Consider the following 22,124-nt stretch of genomic DNA (forward strand, 5'->3'; position numbering starts at 1 on the left):
GGGAGACAGAGAACAAAACCAAACGTACTAACAAACTAAAATAAATAGACTAGATATGTACAAGTAAAATAAATAAATAAATAGGGTAACAAATATGTACAAACATATATACATATATACAGGTGCAGTGGGGAAGGGAAGGAGGTAAGATGGGGGGGATGGAGAGGGGGATGAGGGGGAGTAAATACGATCGAATGAATCGACGGAGAAACAACAGGAAGGAAATTTGGCTCTGCACGGCTCCAGCATGGACTCCATCCTTGGTTTTACCTGGTGGCACCAGGGGCTTCTCCTTCTGGGCCTGGACTCAGTCAGTCGTGATGATGATGATGATGATGGCATTTATTTAGCGCTTACTATGTGCAAAGCACCGTTCTAAGCGCTGGGGAGGATACAAGGCGATCAGGTTGTCCCACGTGGGGCTCACAGTCAATCCCCATTTTGCAGATGAGGTAACTGAGCCACAGAGAAGTTAAATGACTTGCCCAAGGTCACACAGCTGACAATTGGTGGAGCCGGCATTTGAACCCATGACCTCTGACTCCCAAGCCTGTTCTCTTCCCATTGAGCCACTCTGCTTCTTTATTGAGCGCTTACTGTGTGCAGAGCACTGTACTGAGTGCCCGGGAGAGTACTCAGTTCAATCGTATTTGTTCAATCGTATTTACTGAGCGCTTACTGTGTGCAGAGCACTGTACTAAGCGCTTATTGTTACTCAGTAACAATAAGCAGACACATTCCCTGCCCGCAGTGAGCTTTCTGTCTAGAGGGGGAAGCAGACATTAATATAGATGAATAAATGAGAGTTATGGACATAAGTGGTGAGGGGCTGCCAGGGGGGGATGAATAAAGAGGGTAAGTCAGGGGGACGCAGAAGGGAGTGGGAGAAGTGGAAAGGGGGGGTTTAGTCAGGGACGGCTTCTTCATTCATCCAGTCGTATTTATTGAGCACTTACTGGGTGCAGAGCAGTGTACTAAGTGCTTGGGAAGTGCAAGTCGGCAACATCTAGAGACGGTCCCTACCCAACAGCGGGCTCACAGTCTGGAAGGGGGAGGCAGATGACAAAAGAAAACATGTGGACAGGTCTCAAGTCGTCAGAACAAATAAAATTAAAGCTAAGTGCGCATCATTAACAAAATCAATAGAATGGCAAATATGTACAAGTAAAATAGAGTAATAGATCTGTAGAAACATATATACAGGTGTGCTGTAGGGAGGGAGGATCAATCAATCAATCAATCGTATTTATTGAGCGCTTACTGTGTGCAGAGCACTGTACTAAGCGCTTGGGAAGTACAAATTGGCAACACATAGAGACAGTCCCTACCCAACAGTGGGCTCACAGTCTAAAAGGGGGAGACAGAGAACAGAACCAAACATACCAACAAAATAAAATAAATAGGATAGAAATGTACAAGTAAAATAAATAAATAAATAAATAAATAGAGTAATAAATATGTACAACCATATATACATATATACAGGTGCTGTGGGGAAGGGAAGGAGGTAAGATGGGGGGATGGAGAGGGGGACGAGGGGGAGAGGAAGGAAGGGGCTCAGTCTGGGAAGGCCTCCTGGAGGAGGTGAGCTCTCAGCAGGGCCTTGAAGGGAGGAATCAATCAATCAAACAGTGGGCTCACAGTCTAAAAGACTGTGGATGGGGAGGAGGAGAGGAAAAAGGGGGCTCAGGCTGGGAAGGCCTCTTGGAGGAGATGGCTTTGAAGTGGGGGAGAGTCGTCTGTTGGATATGAGCTTGGAACAGTGCCCAGTGCTTAGAACGGTGCTTTGCACATAGTAAGTGCTTAATCAATGCCATTATTATTATTATAATTATTATTATTATTATTATTATTATATGAGGAGGATGTTTCAGGCCAGAGACAGGATGTGGGCGAGAGGTTGGCGGCCAGAGGGATGAGATGGAGGTCCGGTGAGAAGGTTGGTGTTGGAGGAGCGAAGTGTGCCGGCGGGGCTGGAGTGGGAGAGCCCCCCACCTCTGCATCTTGCCCCACACTCGGTTCCACATGATGATGGTGGTGGTATTTGTTAAGCGCTTACTATGGGCCAAGCACTGTTCCAAGCGCTGGCACTGCTCTAAGCGCTAGCAAAAGCATGGCCTAGCAGACAGAGCCCCGGCTTGGGAGTCAGAATAATCATAATAATAATAATGATGGCATTTATTAAGTGCTTACTATGTGCAAAGCACTGTTCTAAGCACTGGGGAGGTTACAAGGTGATCAGGTTATCCCACGGGCGTGCTCCCAGTCTTAACCCCCATTTTACAGATGAAGGAACTGAGGCACAGAGAAGTTAAGTGACTTGCCCAAGGTCACACAGCAGGCAATTGGCGGAGCCAGGATTTGAACCCGTGACCTCTGACTCCAAAGCCCAGGCTCTTTCCACTGAGCCACACTGCTTCTCTTAACCCAGAAGGACCTGGGTTCCAATTCCCGCTCCGCCACTTGTCAGCTGTGTGACTTTGGGCAAGTCACTTAACTTCTCTGGGCCTCAGTTTCCTCATCCGGAAAATGGGGGTGAAGACTGGGAGCCCCACGTGATTCGGGGACTATGGCCCACCCGTCTTCTAGACTGTGAGCCCACTGTTGGGTAGGGACCGTCTCTATATGTTGCCAACTTGTACTTCCCAAGCGCTTAGTACAGTGCTCTGTATACAGTAAGCGCTCAATAAATACGATTGAATGAATTTGTTTGTAAACAGACAAGAGAAGCAGCATGGCTCAGTGGAAAAGAGCCCGGGCTTTGGAGTCAGAGGTCACGGGTACAAATCCCAGCTCCGCCACTTGTCAGCTGTGTGACTTTGGGCAAGTCACTTCACTTCTCTGGGCCTCAGTGACCTCATCTGTAAAATGGGGATTGACTGTGAGCCCCCCCATGGGACAACCTGATCACCTTGTAACCTCCCCAACGATTGGAACAGTGCTTTGCACATAGTAAGCTCTTAATAAATGCCATTCATTCAATCGTATTTATTGAGCGCTTACTGTGTGCGGAGCACTGTACTAAGCGCTTGGGAAGTCCAAGTTGGCAACATCTAGAGACGGTCCCTACCCAACAGCGGGCTCACAGTCTAGAAGGGGGAGACAGACGACAAAACAAAACATATTAACCAAATAAAATAAATAGAATGAATATGTACAAATAAAATAAACAAATAGAGCAATAAATACGCACAAACATATATACATATATGTTGCCAACTTGGACTTCCCAAGCGCTTAGTACAGTGCTCCGCACACAGTAAGCGCTCAATAAATACGATTGAATGAACGAATCATTCACGAGGGGGGAAATAGAGGAGGGGGCAAGGGTGGGGAGGGGGAGTAGGGGAGGGGGCAAGGGTGGGGAGGGGGAATAATAATAATAATGATGGAATTTATGGTGCTGTGTGGAGGGGAAGGAGGTAAGGCGGGGGGATCAATCAATCGTATTTATTGAGCGCTTACTGTGTGCAGAGCACTGTACTAAGCGCTTGGGAAGTCCAAGTTGGCAACATATAGAGACAGTCCCTACCCAATAGTGGGCTCACAGCCTAGAAGGGGGAGACAGAGAACAAAACCAAACATACTAACAAAATAAAATAAAGAGAATAGAGATGTACAGGTAAAATAAATAAATAAATAAATATGTGCAAACATATATACATATATACAGGTGCCGTGGGAAAGGGAAGGAGGTAAGGCGAGGGGGATGGAGAGGGGGAGAGGAAGGAAGGGGCTCAGTCTGGGAAGGCCTCCTGGAGGAGGTGAGCTCTCAGTAGGGCCTTGAAGGGAGGAAGAGAGGATTATTATTATAGAGGGGGAATGCCACTAATTATTGCCATTATTAGTAAGCACTTAATAAATGCCATCATTATTATTATTATTATTATTATCATTAACCCCCCCAGCTGTTAGAACAGCGGCTGTCCCAGAGGAAGCGGTTAAAATCCTGCATTTATCAATCATTAGTGTTCTTAGGACGCTGCCCCGGACTCCGTTCCAGATGTAGGTGCGATCCGGACTCCGGGCCCCGGGCCCCGGGCCCAGCTGCGGCTGCGCAGTCCGATCCAGCCCCGCGGCATCCGGAGTCCGTTCGGGGCTTTCCCGCCACCCGGCCGGCCGGCACGAGGAAACCCATTCCGGCCCCGCGAGGGAGGCTCCCGATTGGCGGGCGCCAGGTGGGCGGGGCCGGAGCCGCGCGGGGTGATTGGCCGGAGCGGGGCCCGGCCCCCCCGTCACGTGACGGGGGAGGGGGGAGGAGGAGGAGGACGAGGACCACCACGGGGAAGTGTCGGGGGGGGCGGATGGAGGGCGGAGGCGCCGCCGCGGGGACAGCGACCCTCGGGCCGTCGAGGAGGAGGAGGAGGAGGTGAGGAGGAGGAGGAAGAGGTCGGGGGGGGCTCATGGGGGGGAGGGAGGGGGGAATTGGGGGAATGGGAGGGAGGGGGGAATTGGGAGAATGAGGGGGAGGGGGGAATTGGGAGAATGAGGGGGAGGGAGGGAGGGGGGAATTGGAGGGGGAGGGAGGGAGGGGGGAATTGGGGAGGGGGGAATGGGAGGGAGGGGGGAGGGAGGGACGGGGGAATTGGGGGGGAGGAAGTGAGGGAGGGGGGAATTGGGGGGAGGGAGTGAGGGAGGGGGGAATTGGGGGAGGGCAGCGGGGGGGAGGGGGGAAATAGAGGGGGGCTAGGAGGGGAGGGGGAAATAGAGGAGGGAAATAATAATAATGATAATAATGATGGCATTTATTAAGCGCTTACTATGTGCAATGTACAACGCTGCCAACTTTTACTTCCCAAGCGCTTAGTACAGTGCTCTGCACACAGTAAGCGCTCAATCAATACGGCTGATGATGTGCAAAGCACTGTTCTAAGCCCCGGGGAATTTACAAGGTGACCAGGTTGTCCCACGCGGGGCTCGCCGTCTTCGCCCCCATTTTACAGAGGCGGTGACTGAGGCCCAGAGAAGTGAAGTGAGTCGCCCAGGGACACACAGCGGACAAGCGGCGGAGCCGGGATTTGAACCCATGACCTCTGACTTCAAAGCCCGGGCTCCTTCCGCTGGGCCACGCTGCTTCCCGTTTTCCCAAGCGCGTAGTACAGTGCTCTGCCCATAGTAAGCGCTCCGTAAATACGACGGAATGAATGAATGAAGCACTGTTCTAAGCGCAGGGGGGGCTACAAAGAGAAGAGGGGGCAAGGGTGGGGAGGGGGAAGAGGGGAGGGGTGAAATAGAGGAGGGGGGCAAGGAGGGGGAGGGGGAGGGGGGAATAGAGGAGGGGGTAAGGGTGAGGAAGGGGGAAATAGAGGAGGGGGCAAGGGGGGGGAGGGGGAGCAGGGAAGGGGGGAAATAGAGGAGGGGGCAAGGGTGGGGAGGGGGAGGGGGGGAATAGAGGAGGGGGCGAGGGTGGGGAGGGGGAAATAGAGGAGGGGGGCAAGGGTGGGGAGGGGGAGAGGGGAGGAGGGAAATAGAGGAGGGGGCAAGGAGGGGAGGGGGGGAAATAGAGGAGGGGGCAAGGGTGGGGAAGGGGAGGGGGAAATAGAGGAGGGGGCAAGGGTGGGAGGGGGGAAATAGAGGAGGGGGCAAAGGTGGGAGGGGGGAAATAGAGGAGGGGGCAAGGGTGGGAGGGGGAAATAGAGGAGGGGGCAAGGGTGGGGAGGGGGAAATAGAGGAGGGGGGGAGGGGGGAAATAGAGGAGGGGGCAAGGGTGGGGGGGTAGGGGAGGGGGAATAATAATGATAATAATAATAATGATGGCATTTGTTAAGCGCTTACTATGTGCAAAGCACTGTTCTAAGCTGGGGAGGTTACGATGTTGCCGACTTGTACATCCCAAGCGCTTAGTCCAGTGCTCTGCACACAGTAAGCGCTCAATCAATACGAATGAATGAATGAATGAATCAGGTTGTCCCACGGGGGGGCTCACAGTCTTCATCCCCATTTTCCAGGTGAGGGAACTGAGGCCCAGGGAAGTGAAGTGACTTGCCCAAAGTCACCCAGCTGACAATTGGCGGAGCCGGGGTTTGAGCCCGTGACCTCTGGCTCCAAAGCCCGGGCTCTTTCCACTGAGCCACGCTGAAGAGGGGAGGGGGGAAATAGAGGAGGGGGCAAGGGTGGGGAGGGGGAATAGGGGAGGGGGAGGGGGGAAATAGAGGAGGGGGCAAAGGGGGGGAGGGGGGAAATAGAGGAGGGGGGAGTAGGGGGGGAATGGAGGAGGAAGAGGAGGGGGGAAATAGAGGAGGGGGAGTAGGGGGGAATGGAGGAGGAAGGGGGGAAATAGAGGAGGGGGCAGGGGTGGGGAGAGGGAGGGGGAAGAGAGGAGGGGGCAGGGGTGGGGAGGGGGAACGGGAGGGGGAGGGGGTGGGGAGGGGGAATGGGAGGGGGAGGGGGTGGGGGAATAGAACAGCATGGCTCAGTGGAAAGAGCCCGGGCTTTGGAGTCAGAGGTCAGGGGTTCAAATCCCGGCTCTGCCAATTGACAGCTGTGTGACTTTGGGCAAGTCACTTCACTTCTCTGGGCCTCTGTCACCTCATCTGGAAAATGGGGATGAAGACTGTGAGCCCCCCATGGGTCAACCTGATTCCCTTGTAACCTCCCCAGTGCTTAGAACAGTGCTTTGCACATAGTAAGCGCTTAATAAATGCCATTATTATTATTATTAGAGGAGAGCGTCTCAGTAGTGGTATTATTAATCTCCGCTTCCCTACCCATCCAGGTCTTCTCTCTGTACCAGTCAGCTCAGGGAGGGCAGGGGGCTCCGGGGCAGTGCCCGCGGGGCCCGGGTACGGGTTAGGCGACCTGATCCTGAGCCCCCACTGCGGCTTGTGCCCATCTCTGGGTTGCCGCGGGGTGTAGACGGCAGCTGTATTTTTAGTCCCATTCATTCATTCAATCGTATTTATTGAGCGCTTACTGTGTGCAGAGCACTGTACTAAGCGCTTGGGAAGTCCAAGTTCATTCAGTCGTATTTATTGAGCGCTTACTGTGTATGGAGCACTGGACTAAGCGCTTGGGAAGTCCAAGTTGGCAACATCTAGAGACGGTCCCTACCCGACGGCGGGCTCACAGTCTAGAAGGGGGAGACGGACAACAAAACGGAACATATTAACCGAATAAAATTTCTAATCCCGGCTCTGCCACTCGTCCCCTGTGACCTTGGGCAAGTCACTTCACTTCTCTGGGCCTCAGTCTCCTCATCTGTCAAAATGGGATGAAGACTGTGAGCCCCCATTCATCCATTCCTCCGGATTTTGTTGCTCCTCCCCCCCGCCCAGACGCCTGGGGGGCACCGTCTTTGCCACGGCCAGCCTGGCACGCCGCGGCCCAGCGGGGTGACTCAGCCAGGGAGACGCCGAGGCAGGGAGGATCGGCGCCTATTAAGCACTTGCTATGAGCCAGACGCTGGGATAGATCGAAGCCGCGTCACCCTTGCACCTTTAATTCACCCCTCCCCGAGCCCCATGGCCCTTACGATAAAAATAATAATAATAATTATGGTGCTTATTAAGTGCCGGGGTAGATAACAAATTAATCAGATGCGACACAGTCCCTATCCCTCACGAGCTCACAGTCCAACTAGGACGGAAAACAGATGTTCATTCATTCATTCAATTGTCTTGAGCGCTTACTGTGTGCAGAGCACTGGACTAAGCGCCTGGGAAGTACAAGTTGGCAACATATGGAAACGGCCCCTGCCCAACGGCGGGCTCACAGGGGGAGACGGGTGTTGGTGGTGGACCTGAGGCCCAGAGAAGTGACTTGCCCAAGGTGACACAGCTGGCAAGCAGCAGGGTCAGGATACGAACCCAAGTCCTCCTACTCCCCCCAGGGCCCGTGAGGCCTTGAAGTCTCGCTCATTTTCATACCCTCCTGTGCGCTTGTTTGCTCATCTGTACGGTGGGTTTAAAGCCCCATCCTCCCTCCCCGCCCGCGGGGCTGGGTCCGGCCTGACGTTCTCGATTCTCCCCTAGCGCTTAGCGCAGCGCGTGGCACATAGTAAGCGCTGAGCGAATACCCCAGTGATTACACACTCCTGAGAGAGGGGGAAAACCCACAGAGGTCATAAGATCGACGCTTAGCGTCAAGCCTGTCAGCTCGCTGTGGGCAGGGAAGTCGTCCGACATATTGTTCTACTGGACTCTCCCAAGGGCTTAGTACAGTGCTCTGCCGCAGAGTAAGTGCTCCGTAAATACCATCGACTGACCGACTGCCTTTATGTGTGCTCGTTTCCTTATTCAGGGTCGAAGAAAGCCAGGAAGATGCGGCCGTGGAGGACGTGGTTGTCATCTCTCCGGCCCCCCTGCCAGGTGAGTTGGGGAGAGAGGGGAAGACGTTAGATACACAGACCGATGCCCCCCCTTCCCTCCCCTCCCTCCACAGCCTCTCTTTCTGCCCCCCTGAGAGAGGCAAAGTACTCAAGAACCACCCCCTCGTCTTAGGTTTTGAACCCGACGGACTGGGTCTAACAATCGATTCATTCATTCAATCGTATTTATTGAGCGCTTACTGTGTGCAGAGCACCGGACTGAGTGCTTGGGAAGTCCAAGTTGGCAACGTCTAGAGACGGTCCCTACCCAACAGTGGGCTCACAGTCTAGAAGGGGGAGACAGAGAACAAAACATATTAACAAAATAAATAGAATAAATCGTATTTTTTGAGGGCTTACTGTGTGCAGAGCAGTGGACTAAGTGCTTGGGAGAGGTCAATACGACAGAGGTGGTAGACACATTCTCTGCCCACATCAAGCTTTATAGTCTAGAGGGGGAGGCAGGCATTAATAGAAATAAATCAGTGATGGATAATGGACATAAGAGCTCTGAGGCCGAGGGAGAGGGGAGTTAAGGGGGAGGAGATGTGCCTTCAGTGAGGCTTTGACGATGAGGAGAGTGGTGGTCTGTCAGATGTGAAGAGGGAGGGCATTCTGGGCTAGAGGAGAGGTCAGCAGCGAGAGAGAGAAGATGGAGGCACAGTGAGAAGTTTGGCACATATTTAGTTGGAGTTGATGGTGGGACATCCAAGTAGAGATGTCTTGAAGCCGGAGGAAACGCGAGATTGCAGACGGAGAGAAATCAGGGCTGGAGGCGGAGATTTGGGCATCATCCACACAGAGGTGGTAGTTGAAGCCTTGGGAGCGAATGAGTTCCCCGACGGGGTGGGTGTAGATGGAAAATATATATGTATATATATATATATTTTATATGCATATATGTTTGTACATATTTATCACTCTATTTTACTTGTACATATGTATTCTATATACTTTATTTTGTTAGTATGTTTGGTTTTGTTCTCTGTCTCCCCCTTTTAGACTGTGAGCCCACTGTTGGGTAGGGACTGTCTCTATATGTTGCCAACTTGTACTTCCCAAGCGCTTAGTACAGTGCTCTGCACACAGTACGCGCTCAATAAATACGATTGATGATGAAAATAGAAGGGGCCCAGAACTGAGCCTTGAGGGACCCGCACAGTTGGGTGGGAAGCGGAGGAGGAGCCCGCGAAAGAGGCGGAGAATGAGCGGCCAGAGAGATGGGCAGAGAACCAGGAGAGGACAGTGTCAGTGAAACCGAGGAAGGGATAATGTTTCCAGGAGAGGGGGGTGGTCCTCACCGTCGAAGGCAGCTGAGGGGTCGAGGAGGATCAGGATGGAGTAGAGGCCGTCGGATTTGGCAAGAAGGAGATCCTTCGTGACCTTAGAGGGGGCGGTTTCTGTGGAGTAAAGGGGGCAGAAGTTAGGTTCTCAAGGAGAGAATTGGAGGTGAGGAAGTGGAAACGGTGAGTGTAATCAATCAATCAATCGTGTTTATTGAGCGCTTACTGTGTGCAGAGCACTGTACTAAGCGCTTGGGAAGTACAAGTTGGCAACATATAGAGATGGTCCCCTACCCAACAATCAATCAATCGTATTGAGCGCTTACTGTGTGCAGAGCACTGTACTAAGTGCTTGGGAAGTACAAGTCGGTAACATATAGAGACAGTTCCTACCCAACAGTGGGCTCACAGTCTAAAAGGGGGAGACAGAGAATAAAACCAAACATACTAACAAAATAAAATAAATAGAATAGATATGTACAAGTAAAATAAATAAGTAGAGTAATAAATATGTACAAACATATATACATATATACAGGTGCTGTGGGGAAGGGAAGGAGGTAAGATGGGGAGGATGGAGAGGGGGACGAGGGGGAGAGTCTCAACAGTCTAGAAGGGGAGTGTAAACATCTCTCTCAAAAAAGTTTGGAGAGGAAGGATAGGAGGGAGGCTAAATGGGGCATGATGACTTAAGAAGATTGGATGGGGTCCAAAGATTGAGGTCTCTGCGGGGGAACAGGACAGATTTGCCGGGTTCAAATCCCGGCTCCGCCAGCTGTCAGCCGTGTGACTTTGGGGCAAGTCACTTCAGTTCTCTGGGCCTCAGTTACCTCATCTGTAAAATGGGGATTAAGATTGTGAGCCCCCCGTGGGACCACCTGATCACCTTGTAACCTCCCCAGCGCTCAGAACAGTGCTTTGCACATAGTAAGCGCTTAATAAACGCCATCATTATTATTATCATTCGCGGGGAGGGGATGCACTGGGGAGAAAGTAGGTGAGGAGGTTGTGATCGGATAGAGGGGTTCCCATGTATTGTCTCCCAGCGCTCAGTACAGTGCTCCTCCCCCTGTAAGCGCTTAATAAATGCCATTACCACGCCCGGGGCCCTCACCCTTACCTCTCCCTCTGTCGTCTGCGCAGCGAGAAACTTCGACAGAGACACCACCGAGCCAATCAGCTTCTACTTTTCCTCCCTGGAGGAGGTGTTGTCCTGGACCCCGACGAGCGAAGACGCCTTCAACATCTGTAACGTGCCCCTGGCCCCCCCGCCAGCCCCCGCTGCACAGCGGGAGACCCCGGACGCTGGTGTGCCACGACATGATGGGCGGCTACCTGGAGGACCGGTGAGGCAGGCGGTCCGCCCTCGGGGGGCATCCAGGACTTGGGGTGGTGGGGGGGGGGGTCCCCCTTGCCAGCCCCAGAGGCGTCTGTCCGGGCAAGGATGGGGTCAGAATGCCTCGGCAGAGGTGGATTGTCGGTAGAGGCCGGGCAATCAATCAATCAATCAATCGTATTTATTGAGCGCTTACTGTGTGAAGAGCACTCTACTAAGCGCTTGGGAAGTCCAAGTTGGCAACATATAGAGACAGTCCCTACCCAACAGTGGGCTCACAGTCTAAAAGGGGGAGACAGAGAACAAAACCAAACATACTAACAAAATAAAATAAATAGAATAGATAGGTACAAGTAAAATAAATAGAGTAATAAATATGTACTAGATAGATGAGAAAATCACACTGACCTGAGCCTTCTAAGTTTTTACAGGATTGGAGAAAGATTTAAAAACCATCCTGTCTATCCCACCAACATCAGAAACGGTCAAGTCTTGGAAATACCCACTTAACGGGGGAGAAACCAAATGTACCCCAAATCAGTTTCGTTCAGTCTTTTAACATTCTACCTCCAAGTTGAAGAAAGCGGGGGGCATGGCTTTACAGTGTATATCAATTAATCAGTCAATCAGTCGTATTTATTGAATGCTTACTGTGTGCAGAGCACTGTACTAAGCGCTTGGGAAGTACAAGTTGGCAACATAGAGAGACAGTCCTTACCCGACAGTGGGCTAACAGTCTAAAAGGGGGAGACGGAGAACAAAACCGAACGTACTAACAAAATAAAAGAATAGATATGTACAAGTAAAATAAATAAATAGAGTAATAAATATGTACAACCATATATACATGTATACACAGGCAAGGCACCGGCTGTAGCACGGACTCCTCCCCCGGGGGGTCTCGGGTCCGTGGGCGGGGGTAGCGAGGGGTCCCGGGGCCGGCAATCCCCCCTGACCCCCCGCCCGCGTTCCAGGTTCATCCAGGGCTCGGCGACCCCCGACCCCTACGTCTTCTACCACTGGCAGCACATCGACGTTTTCGTCTACTTCAGCCACCGCCTGCTCACCATCCCGCCCGTGGGCTGGACCGGCGCCGCCCACCAGCACGGAGTCAGCGTCCTGGGTGAGCTGCCGCCGGGGACCTCCCACCCCGAGGAGGGCTCAATCAATCAATCAATCAATCAGTCGTATTTATTGAGCGCCTACTATGTGCAGAGCACTGTACTAAGCGCTTGGGAAGTACAAGCTGGCAACATATAGAGACAGTCCCCACCCAACAGCGGGCTCACAGTCTAGAAGAGGGGGTGCCTTGGTGCCCTGGCGAAGGCAGAACTCTGGTCTCCCCGGGGTGGCTCAGGCGTTCCCGGCAGTCAGAAGGACCTGGGTTCCGATCCCGGCTCTGCCACTTATCTTCTGGATGACGTTGGGCAAGTCCCTTCACTCTTCTAGGCCCGGTTACCTCATCTGGAAAATGGAGCTTGAGACTGGGAGTCCTATGATGGGACGGCGACTGTGTCCAACCCACTTATCTTGTATTTACCCGGCATTTAATACAGTGGCTGGCCCATAATAAGCGCTTAATAAATAGCACTCTAGCGTTCTAATCCTGGCTCTGCCACTCGTCTGCTGGGTGGCCTTGGGCGAGTCACGTCACTCCTCTGAGCCTCAGTTCCCTGACTGAAAAATGGGGATGCAGATTGTGAGCCCCTTGTGGGATAGGGACTGTGTCCACCCTGATTATCTTGTATTCATTCATTCAGCTGTATTTATTGAGCGCTTACCTTGTGCAGAGCACTCCGCTAAGCGCTTGGGAGAGGACAATACGACAATAAACGGACACATTCCCTGCCCACATCGACCTTACAGTCTAGAGGGTGAGACAGACCTTAATAGAAATAAATAAATGAGGATGCGGACATAAGGGCCCTGAGGCTGGGAGAGGGGAAGAACCAAAGGAGCGAGTCAGGGCAATACAGAAGGGAGTGGGAGAAGAGGAAAGGGGGGTTTAGTCAGGGAAGGCCTCTTGGAGGAGGTGGCTTTGAAGCGGGGGAGAGTCATTGTCCGTCGGATCTGAGGAGGGAGGGCGTTCCAGGCCGGAGGCAGGACTTGGGTTAGGGGTCGGCGGCGAGATAGACGATGGAGGCACAGAAGGTTAGCACTGTAAACAATCAATCAATCATATTGAGCGCTTACTGTGCTTGGGAAGTACAAGTTGGCAACACTGTGTCCACCCCAGTGCTTAGTACAGTGCCTGGCGCATAGTTAGCGCTTAACAAATACCACGATTATTATAACTCTGACGATCCCCGCCGTCCGGCAGGCACCCTGATCACCGAGTGGACGGAGGGAGCGAGCATCTGCGAGGCGTTCCTGGGGGGCACCGAGGCCACCTTCTGCGCCGTGGCCGACCAGCTGGCCCGCATCGCCCAGTTCTTCCGCTTCGATGGCTGGCTGGTCAACATCGAGAACGTACTGACCGTGAGTGACCGCCGACACGCTGCCCCCACCGACCCCTCCCCAATTCCTGCAGCCAGGCCCCTCCGGCCGCCGCTCAATCCAACAGCCCCTCGCTGGCATTTATGGAGCGCTTCCTGTGTGCAGAGCACTGTACTAAGCGCTTGGGAGAGTCCAGTTCAACTATAAACATGTACTGGCCCACAGTGAGCTTACAGCCTAGAGCTTACAGTCTTCTGCGTGCAGAGCACTGGACTGAACAGTTCGGAGCATCCAGTAGAGTGAGTAGATGTGACTTCTGCCCTCAAGTAGCTGACAATCTGAAATAACAGCGTGGCTCAATGGAAGGAGCCCGGGCTTGGGAGTCAGAAGTCATGGGTTCTAATCCCGGCTCCGCCACTTGTCAGCTGGGTGACCTTGGTCAAGTCATTTCACTTCTCTGTGCCTCAGTTCCCTCATCTGTAAAATGGGGATTAAGACTGGGAACCCCATGCGGGACAACCTGATCACCTTGTATCCCCCCCAGCGCTTAGAACGGTGCTTTGCACATAGTAAGCACTTAATACCAACATCATTATTAAATAACTAATAACGTGCTATTTATTAAGCACTTATTAGGGGCCAGCCACTGTATTAAATGCTGGGTAAATACAAGCTAAGCGGGTCGGACACAGTCGCTGTCCCATCATAGGACTCCCAGCCTCAAGCCCCCTTTTCCAGATGAGGTAACCGGGCCTAGAGGAGTGAAGGGGCTTGCCCAAAGTCATCCAGAAGATAAGTGGCAGAGCCGGGATCAGAACCCAGGTCCTTCTGACTGTCAGGCTCAAGCTCTGTCCGTTAAGCCGCACAGGTTGGGAGAGTCCAAGAGCGTAAATCAATCAATCAATCAATCGTATTTATTGAGCGCTTACTGTGTGCAGAGCACTGTACTAAGCGCTTGGGAAGTACAAGCTGGCAACGTATAGAGGCAGTCCCTACCCAACAGTGGGGTCACGATCCTGGCCCTGAAGGAGCTGAGAACCTGCCATGTGCAGAGGGGTGGGCTGCGCACTTGGGAGCGTCCAATAGAGTGAGCAGACACGATCCCTCCATGCCCAGATGGCCCCTCGCCTGCTCGGCCAGACAGTTGTCCGCCCCCTCGCCCGGTTGGCCCCCTCTCTCCGTCCCCCTGCCGCCCCCCAATCCTCGGCCTGACCCCCCCTCCTCGTACTCCCCGGCAGGCAGCAGCCGTGAACAACGCGCCCCGCTTCCTGAGGTACCTCACGGAGGAGCTGCACCGGCAGGTGCCCGGCAGCCTGGTGCTCTGGTACGACAGCGTCGTGGAGGGCGGGCAGCTCAAGTGGCAGGACGAGCTGAATGAGAAAAACAGGTGAGCGCCGGGGCACGGGGGGCGAAGCAGGCCTGCGGCTGGCCCTGGGAGCTCAGAGTCTAAGTAAGGCGACCTTGCAGATAAGCGCAGGCGTTTACCAGGCTTGGTCCCAGGCCGACCATCCTGCTGGCGGGGGGGGCGGAGAGGCCAATGTGGGCACCCCCTCCGCGTCACCCCCGCCCCCCAGGACGGCCGGTCTGCAACTGTGGGGTCCCACGGTGTCGGCACACGGCCCGGGCGGACGTGAAGCGTTCACCCCCTTGTCCTGTGGCGGGCCTGCTGGGGGCAGGCATTCAGGACGGACACACGCTGTTCCCAGACGAGTGAATCTAGGAAGGTTTCTTGGAGGAGAGGGGAAGTGGCAGTGGCCAGGTGGCAAGAGTACTTTTCTACCTCTCTGGCGGGTCCATTTTCAGTCTCTTTGGCGGGCTCCTCCTCCGTCTCCCATCCCCTAACTGTGGGGAGTCCCTCAGGGCTCAGTTCTGGGTCCCCCTTCCGTTCTCCATCTACACCCACCGTGTCAGATCTCCCTCTCCAGCCCTGACCTCTCTCCTCCTCCGCAGTCTGGCATTACATCTCTCCGAGGACGATTCCCAAATCGCCCGTCTCCAGCCCTGATCTCTCTCCTCCTCCTCCTCAGTCTCGTATCTTCTCCTACCTTCACGTTCTCTCTACTCCACCGACACTTCAAACCGAGCACGTCCAAAGCAGAGCTCCCCATCTTCCCACCCAAACCCTGTCCTCCCTCTGTCTTTCCCGCCACTGAGGACACGACCGCTGTTCTCCCTGTCCCTCAAGCCTGTAACCTTGGCAGTATCTTCAACTTCTCGCTCTCATTCAACCCACATAATTCAGTCTGTCACCAAATCCTGTTGGTTCTACCTTCGTAACATCACGAAAATCCACCCTCTCCATCCAAACTGCTGCCACGCCGATCCAAGCGCTTCTTTTTAAAAAATGGTGTTTGTTAAGCACTCACTAATACGCCAGGCACTGTACTAAGGGCTGGGGTAGAAACAAGTTAATCAGGTTGGACACAGTCCATGTCCCACATGGGGCTCACAGTCTTAATCCCCGTTTTACAGATGAGGTCGCTGAGGCACAGAGAAGTGAAGTGACTTGCCGAATGTCACACGGCAGACAAGCGGTGGGGCTGGGATTAGAATCCAGGTCTTTCTGACCGCCAGGCCCGGGCTCTACCCGCTTGGCCACACTGCTTCTCTAAGCCCTTCTGAGTGCTTTTCCATTTCACCCTCTAGGCTAAGCACTTATCCTGCCTTGACAACTGCATTATAATGACAACTGTCATATCTGTTAAGTCCTTATTGAGGGCCAAGCAGTGTGCTAAGCACCTCATCAGGTGCTCACAGTTTAAATAGGAGGGAGCCCAGAACCGTACCAGCCTCCTCGCTGACCTCCCCCACCTCCTGCCTCTCCCACACTCCAAGTCCATACTTCACTCTGCTGTCCGGATCGTTTTCCCACAAAAACGTTCAGGGCACGTCTCCCCACTCCTCAAGACCCTCCAGCGGTCGCCCACTCACCACCTCATCCAACATCATCATCATCATCAACAATCGTATTTATTGAGCGCTTACTATGTGCAGAGCACTGTACTAAGCGCTTGGGAAGTACAAATTGGCAACATATAACATCCAACAGTAACTCATCACCGGGGGCTATATAGCTTTCGATCCGCTCGCCCCCTCCTACATCACCTCGCTGCTCTCCTGCTCCAATCCAGCCCGCACACTTCGCTCCACTGATGCCCACCTACTCATTGCCCATCCATCTCACTCACCTCTCTCGTCGCCGACCCCTTACACACCACCCCTCGCCCCACCTTCCAAACCTTATTAAAATCCCGTCTCCTCCAACGAGGCCTCCCCTGACTGAGCCCTGATTTCCTCTCCTCCCTCTCCGCCCGTGTCACAGCACTTACATACGTATCCCTACGCTCTCTTATTTCCCCTGCCCGTCGTTTATTTTAAGGTCCATCTCCCCCCTCTAGACTGGTGAGCTCCACTGCAGGGGACTCTCCCAGTCGCTTATACAGTGCTCGGCATACAAGTAATACCATTCATCGATCGGAAAGGCAGGAGACCTGGGTTTCTAATTCCTGCTGTGTGACATCGGGCAGGTCACTTTGCTCTCTCTGGGCCTCGGTTTCCTCTTCTGCAAAATCAATCTGTCAATCAGTGGCATTTATTGAGCCCTTACCGGACCTGAGCACTTGAGAGAGCACAGTTTAAAGACATGTTCCCCTGCCCACATCATCATCATCATCATCATCAATCGTATTTATTGAGCGCTTACTGTGTGCAGAGCACTGTACTAAGCGCTTGGGAAGTACAAATTGGCAACATATAGAGACAGTCCCCTACCCAACAGTGGGCTCACAGCCAATCAACCAGGTGGTATTTATTGAGTGCTTACTGTGTGCGGAGCACTGAACTAAGTGGTTGGGAGATTCTAACGCGACAGGGTTGGTACATACGTTCCTTGCCCTTAACGCGATTCTCCCTCCCCTCCTCAGACCCCAAGCCCGCCGTGGGCAGGGACTGGGCCCCGACCTGATTGTATTGGAGCCCCTCCCTTTACCTAGTGCTAGCCAGAGCTCAGGCCCACAGGAGTGTTTAGCCCAGTGCCCGATCCACAGAAAGGCGCCTAGCTGAGTTCCTGGCTCACAGGAGACGCCTAGCCCAGTGCCCGGCCTTCAGGAGGTGCTTAGCCCACTGCCCTGACTCACACGAGGCCCCTAACCCAGTGCTTGACACAGAGGAGGGGCCCTAGCCCAGTGGCCCCGATGCCCAGGAGGCCGCCGAGTGGATGCACTCCGGTCGTCGTACATGGTGGATGGCGGTCCGCGGCCTCTCGGCCCCCCCGGCGCTGCCCCTGCACTTCCCCTGGCCCTGGTGGTTCCCCGCAGGGTGTTTTTCGAGGCGTGCGACGGGCTGTTCCACCAATTACAACTGGCGGGAGGAGCACCTGGAGCGCCACGGCGGCGGCCGCGGGGACCCGGCCCCAGGACGTCTACGTGGGCGTCGACGTCTTCGCCCCGCGGGTCCGTCGTGGGAGGGCGCTTCGAAACCGACAAGGTGGGCCCCGCCGCCCCTCCCTCCCGACCGGCCCCGACCTCCTCCTCCCCATCCGCCGCAACCGCCTACGTGCGAGCGGAGGAACTCGCTGAGCGCTTACCAAGGGCAGAGAGCTTGGGAGAGGACAGTAGAATAAGTACACCCAGTCCTTAAAGAATTTTTTAAAACACTCGCTTCACCACACACTCGCTCTCTCTCTTCTTCCCTCCTTGACCCTTCATCATCTTCACCTGTTCACTCTGCAGCGACTTCATCCCCCCTGCTTTCAAACACGCTCATGTCTGTCCATCCTGAAAAATCCCTCCCTTGACTCCACAGCTCCCTCCACCCTTCCTCTCTGAACTTTTTTGAGAGAGATATTTAAACCCACCATCTCCACTTCCTCTCCTCCAGTTCTCTCCTTGAACCCCTCCAATCTGGTTTCTGCCTCTTCGCGCCACAGAAACCACCCCCTCTAAGGTCACGAATGATCTCCTTCTTGCCAGATCCGACAGCCTCTACTCCATCCTCATCCTCTTCGGCCTCTCAGCTGCCTCGGGCTGAGGACCACCCCCTTCTCCTGGAAACATTATCCTCCCTGGGCTTCACTGACACTGTCCTCTCCTGGTTCTCCGCCTATTTCTCCGGCCGCTCATTCTCAGACTCCTTCGGGGGCTCCTCTTCCGCCTCCCACTCCCTAGGTGTGGGGGTCCCTCAAGGCTCAGTTCTGGGTCCCCTTCTATTCTCCATCTACAACCCACCCCGTCGGGGGGAACTCATTCGCTCCCATGGCTTCAACTACCACCTCTATGTGGACGGTACTCAAATCTCCATCTCCAGCCCTGATTTCTCTCCCTCTCTGCAGTCCCGCAATTCGTCCTGCCTTCTGGATATCCTCCCATCCAGAACTGAACTCCTGATCCTCCCTCCCAAATCCATGTCCTCCCCTTGACTTTCCCATCACTGTAGACGACACCACCATCCTTCCTGTCTCCACAAGCCCGTAACCTTGGCGTTATTCTCGACTCCTCTCTCATCCAACCCACACATTCAATCTGTCGCCAGATCCCGTCGGTTCAACCTTCGCATCACTAACATCCACCTCTCCTCTCCATCCAAACTGCTACCGACACTGATCCAAGCGCTTATCCCCGTCCGCATCAGCCTCCTTGCTGACCTCCCTGCCTCCTGTCTCTCCCCGCCTCGGTCCATACTTCACTCTGCTGCCCAGACCATTTCTCTACAAACACCTTTCAGTCCGGCGTTTCCCTCGTCCTCAAAACCCCCCAGGGGTTTGCCCTTCCACCTCCGCATCAAACAGAAGCCCGTCACCCGTCGGCTTTAAAGCCCTCAATCAGCTCGCCCCCCCTTCTTACCTTACCTCCTACTCCAATCCAGCCTGCATACTTTGCCCCTCTCATTCATTCAATCATATTTATTGAGCACTTACTGTGTGCAGAGCACTGTACTAAGCACACAAGTTGAAATGCCAACCTTCTGACTGGGCTTCGAGCTCGTCTGTCTCGGCCCACGTCCCTCTCCCTCCCCTGGAACTCCCTCACTGCCTCAGTCTTTTAGACTGTGAGCCCACTGTTGGGTAGGGGACTGTCTCTATATGTTGCCAATTTGTACTTCCCAAGCGCTTAGTACAGTGCTCTGCACATAGTAAGCGCTCAATAAATACGATTGATATGATGATGCCTCTGTCCACCTTCAAAACCGTTGTCGAGGTCACATCTCCTCCAGGAGGCCTTCCCCGCCGAACCCTCTTTTCCCCGGCTCCCTCTTCCTTCCGCGTCATCCCTGCACTCGGATCTCCCCCTTTGGGCATTTGCTGTTCATCCCCACCCTCAACCCCACAGCACTTACGGACCTTTAAATTATAGTTTATAAAGGATTAATTTTAACGTCTGTCTCTTTAGCCCCTCTAAAACCGTAAGCTCGTTAGGGGCGGGAAAACGCCACCTGCTGATTCTGTTGTTTTGGACTCTCCCGAGCGCTCAGTCCAGTGCTCTGCACATAGTAAGCGCTCAGTAAGTACCATTTTGATAGATTGATTACAGTCTTCTGGGTACAGAGCCGGGGAGAGTTGGCTAGAGTAGAAGACACCGTCTCTAGATCGTGATCTCCGGCCCAGCCTCCCTCGCGGCGTCCTGTCGTGGCCGGCCCGGGAAGCTGCCGGAGGAGGATTCCGGCCCTTCGGTCTTGCTGGGGGCGGGGAGGACGGGGACGTACCTTGGTGAGGGACCCCCTCCCCCAATTCACCTCACCGTCCTCCCCCCGTTTCCTCCTCCTCCTCGGCCACAGTCCCTGGCGCTGATCCGGAAACACAAGCTCTCGGCCGCTCTGTTCGCCCCCGGCTGGGTCTACGAGTGTCCTGGACAGAAGCCACTTCCTCCGTAACCAAGGACAGGTGGGTTCGCGGGGCGCAGCGCGGGCTCTGGGCATCCACATAATAATAATAATGGTGCATTTATTAAGCGCTGACTATGTGCGAAGCACTGTTCTAAGCGCTGGGGAGTCTACAAGGTGATCAGGTTGTCCCACGGGGGGCTCACGGTCTTCATTCCCCATTTTCGCAGATGAGGGAACTGAGGCCCAGAGAAATCAAGTGACTTGCCCCAAAGTCACACAGCTGACAATTGGCGGAGCCCGGGATTTGAACCCACGACCTCTGACTCCAAAGCCTGTGCCTCTTTCCACCCGAGCCATCCACAGGCGAGGACGGGGTGGCAGAGCACTGTACTGAGCGCTTGAGAGAGGACAGTAGAGTTGGTGGCACCATCCCTACCCATCTACCGTGTGCAGCCTACTATGGGCCGAGCACTGGGCCCAGCACTTGGGAGGGGGACAGCGGAGTTGGTAGACACTCTCCCCCGCCCCCCGTCAAGGAGCTGACAGACTACTGTGTGCAGAGCACTGTGCTGAGCGCTTGAGAGAGGACAACAGGTAGTCCCACCCTGTCCTTAAGGAACATTGTCAAACAGTCGCTTCACACGCCCCCACATCTGTCACTTCTCTGGGCCTCAGTTCCCCTCATCTGTAAAATGGGGATGAGATGTGAGCCCCACGTGGGACAACCTCATGACCTTGTATCCCCCCCAGCGCTTAGAGCAGTGCTTTGCACATAGTAAGCGCTTAATAAATGCCATCATTATTATTAATTATCTGACACCAACAAACGCACGCTTCTTCCCTCCTTGACGGCCATCTTCACCCATTCATTCATTCATTCAATCGTATTTGAGAGCTTACTGTGTGCAGAGCACTGTACTAAGCACTTGGGACTTTCCAACGGCTTTCAAACCCCGGCGGGGGCGGCCCCCCCCAGCCCCGGCCGGCCCCTGACGGACCTCGGGCCTTGGCCCCGGTTGTGGGTGCAGGTTCTCTGGGGGACTGCTGCGGCAGGCACCTGTCGACGCACAGCGTCAGCGCCCTGCCCCTGGTCAGCTTCCTTCTGCCTGGGCACACGGCCTCGCCCAGCCGTGCCTAGTCTTACCTAGGGGACAGGTGTGGTGTGCTGCCCTCCCACCCGCCCCACGCTGACTCCACTAGTCTGCCCTCTCTGCCCCCTTCGTACCCGGACCGGGGTCGGGTCGTGATCTTGTCGTGTGGCGCCTGGAGGTGGGCGAAGGGGGGCCGTTGGTGTCCACCTGAGCGCCCAGGTACCCGCAGCCTCTGAGTTGACAGCCTGTGGCCCCAGGGCAGCCCCGAGTGCTGGCCCAGCCCGCTGCTGCCTGGAGGAGGCGTGGACCGGCGGCAGCTGCCTGCTCGTTGACGGATGGCTGCCCCCCTGGGACCCCGACGGTGACCAGGCCGGCGACGTGGCCATCAGGTGGGAGTGCGGAGGGTGGGGGGTCGTGCGTTCGTTCATTGGGTTGTATTTACTGAGCGCTTACTGGGTGCAGAGCACTGGACTAAGCACTTGGGAGAGAACGCTAGAACGAGCAACAGACACGGCGCCTGCCCACTGCGACTTTCCATTGTAGAGGAGAGGGGGAGGGTTGGGCGGGGGCAGGGGGCTGTGGCTCACGGGTGGTGTCTCTCTTGTTGTCCCCCCCCAGGCTGTTCTCCCTGCAGCTGGCGGCCCCCCCACTGCTCTACCTGTCCCTGGTCTACAGACCCCGGGGCCCCACTCCCGTCTCCGTCAGCCTCAGCCTGGGCCTGGCAGGTGACGCGCTGCCCCTGCCACCGCCGGACGCTGCTCCCGGGGCCTCCCGCAGGTAAACCCCCCCTTCCCCAGGAAGGGCCCCAGGGCAAAGGGGGGGGGGAAATGGGGGGGGGGGAGGAGGGAGGAAGG

General features: G+C 54.7%; 1 protein-coding gene across 1 annotated transcript; it reads left to right on the top strand.

Moving 5' to 3' along the window:
- Nucleotides 1–4,301: 4,301 nt before the first annotated feature.
- Nucleotides 4,302–22,051, top strand: ENGASE (endo-beta-N-acetylglucosaminidase). The gene is given in 16 exon segments (XM_038741929.1): nt 4,302–4,369; nt 8,239–8,306; nt 10,732–10,853; nt 10,855–10,934; nt 11,899–12,047; nt 13,245–13,402; nt 14,599–14,747; nt 17,677–17,707; nt 17,709–17,753; nt 17,755–17,805; nt 17,807–17,845; nt 20,132–20,200; nt 20,202–20,237; nt 21,156–21,269; nt 21,490–21,659; nt 21,889–22,051. Coding segments are annotated over 16 exon segments (1,509 nt in total). The 5' UTR covers nt 4,302–4,304.
- Nucleotides 22,052–22,124: the final 73 nt, after the last annotated feature.

This window comes from Tachyglossus aculeatus, unplaced genomic scaffold (assembly GCF_015852505.1).
Source record: "Tachyglossus aculeatus isolate mTacAcu1 unplaced genomic scaffold, mTacAcu1.pri SUPER_34, whole genome shotgun sequence".
Taxonomy (NCBI): Eukaryota; Metazoa; Chordata; class Mammalia; order Monotremata; family Tachyglossidae; genus Tachyglossus; species Tachyglossus aculeatus.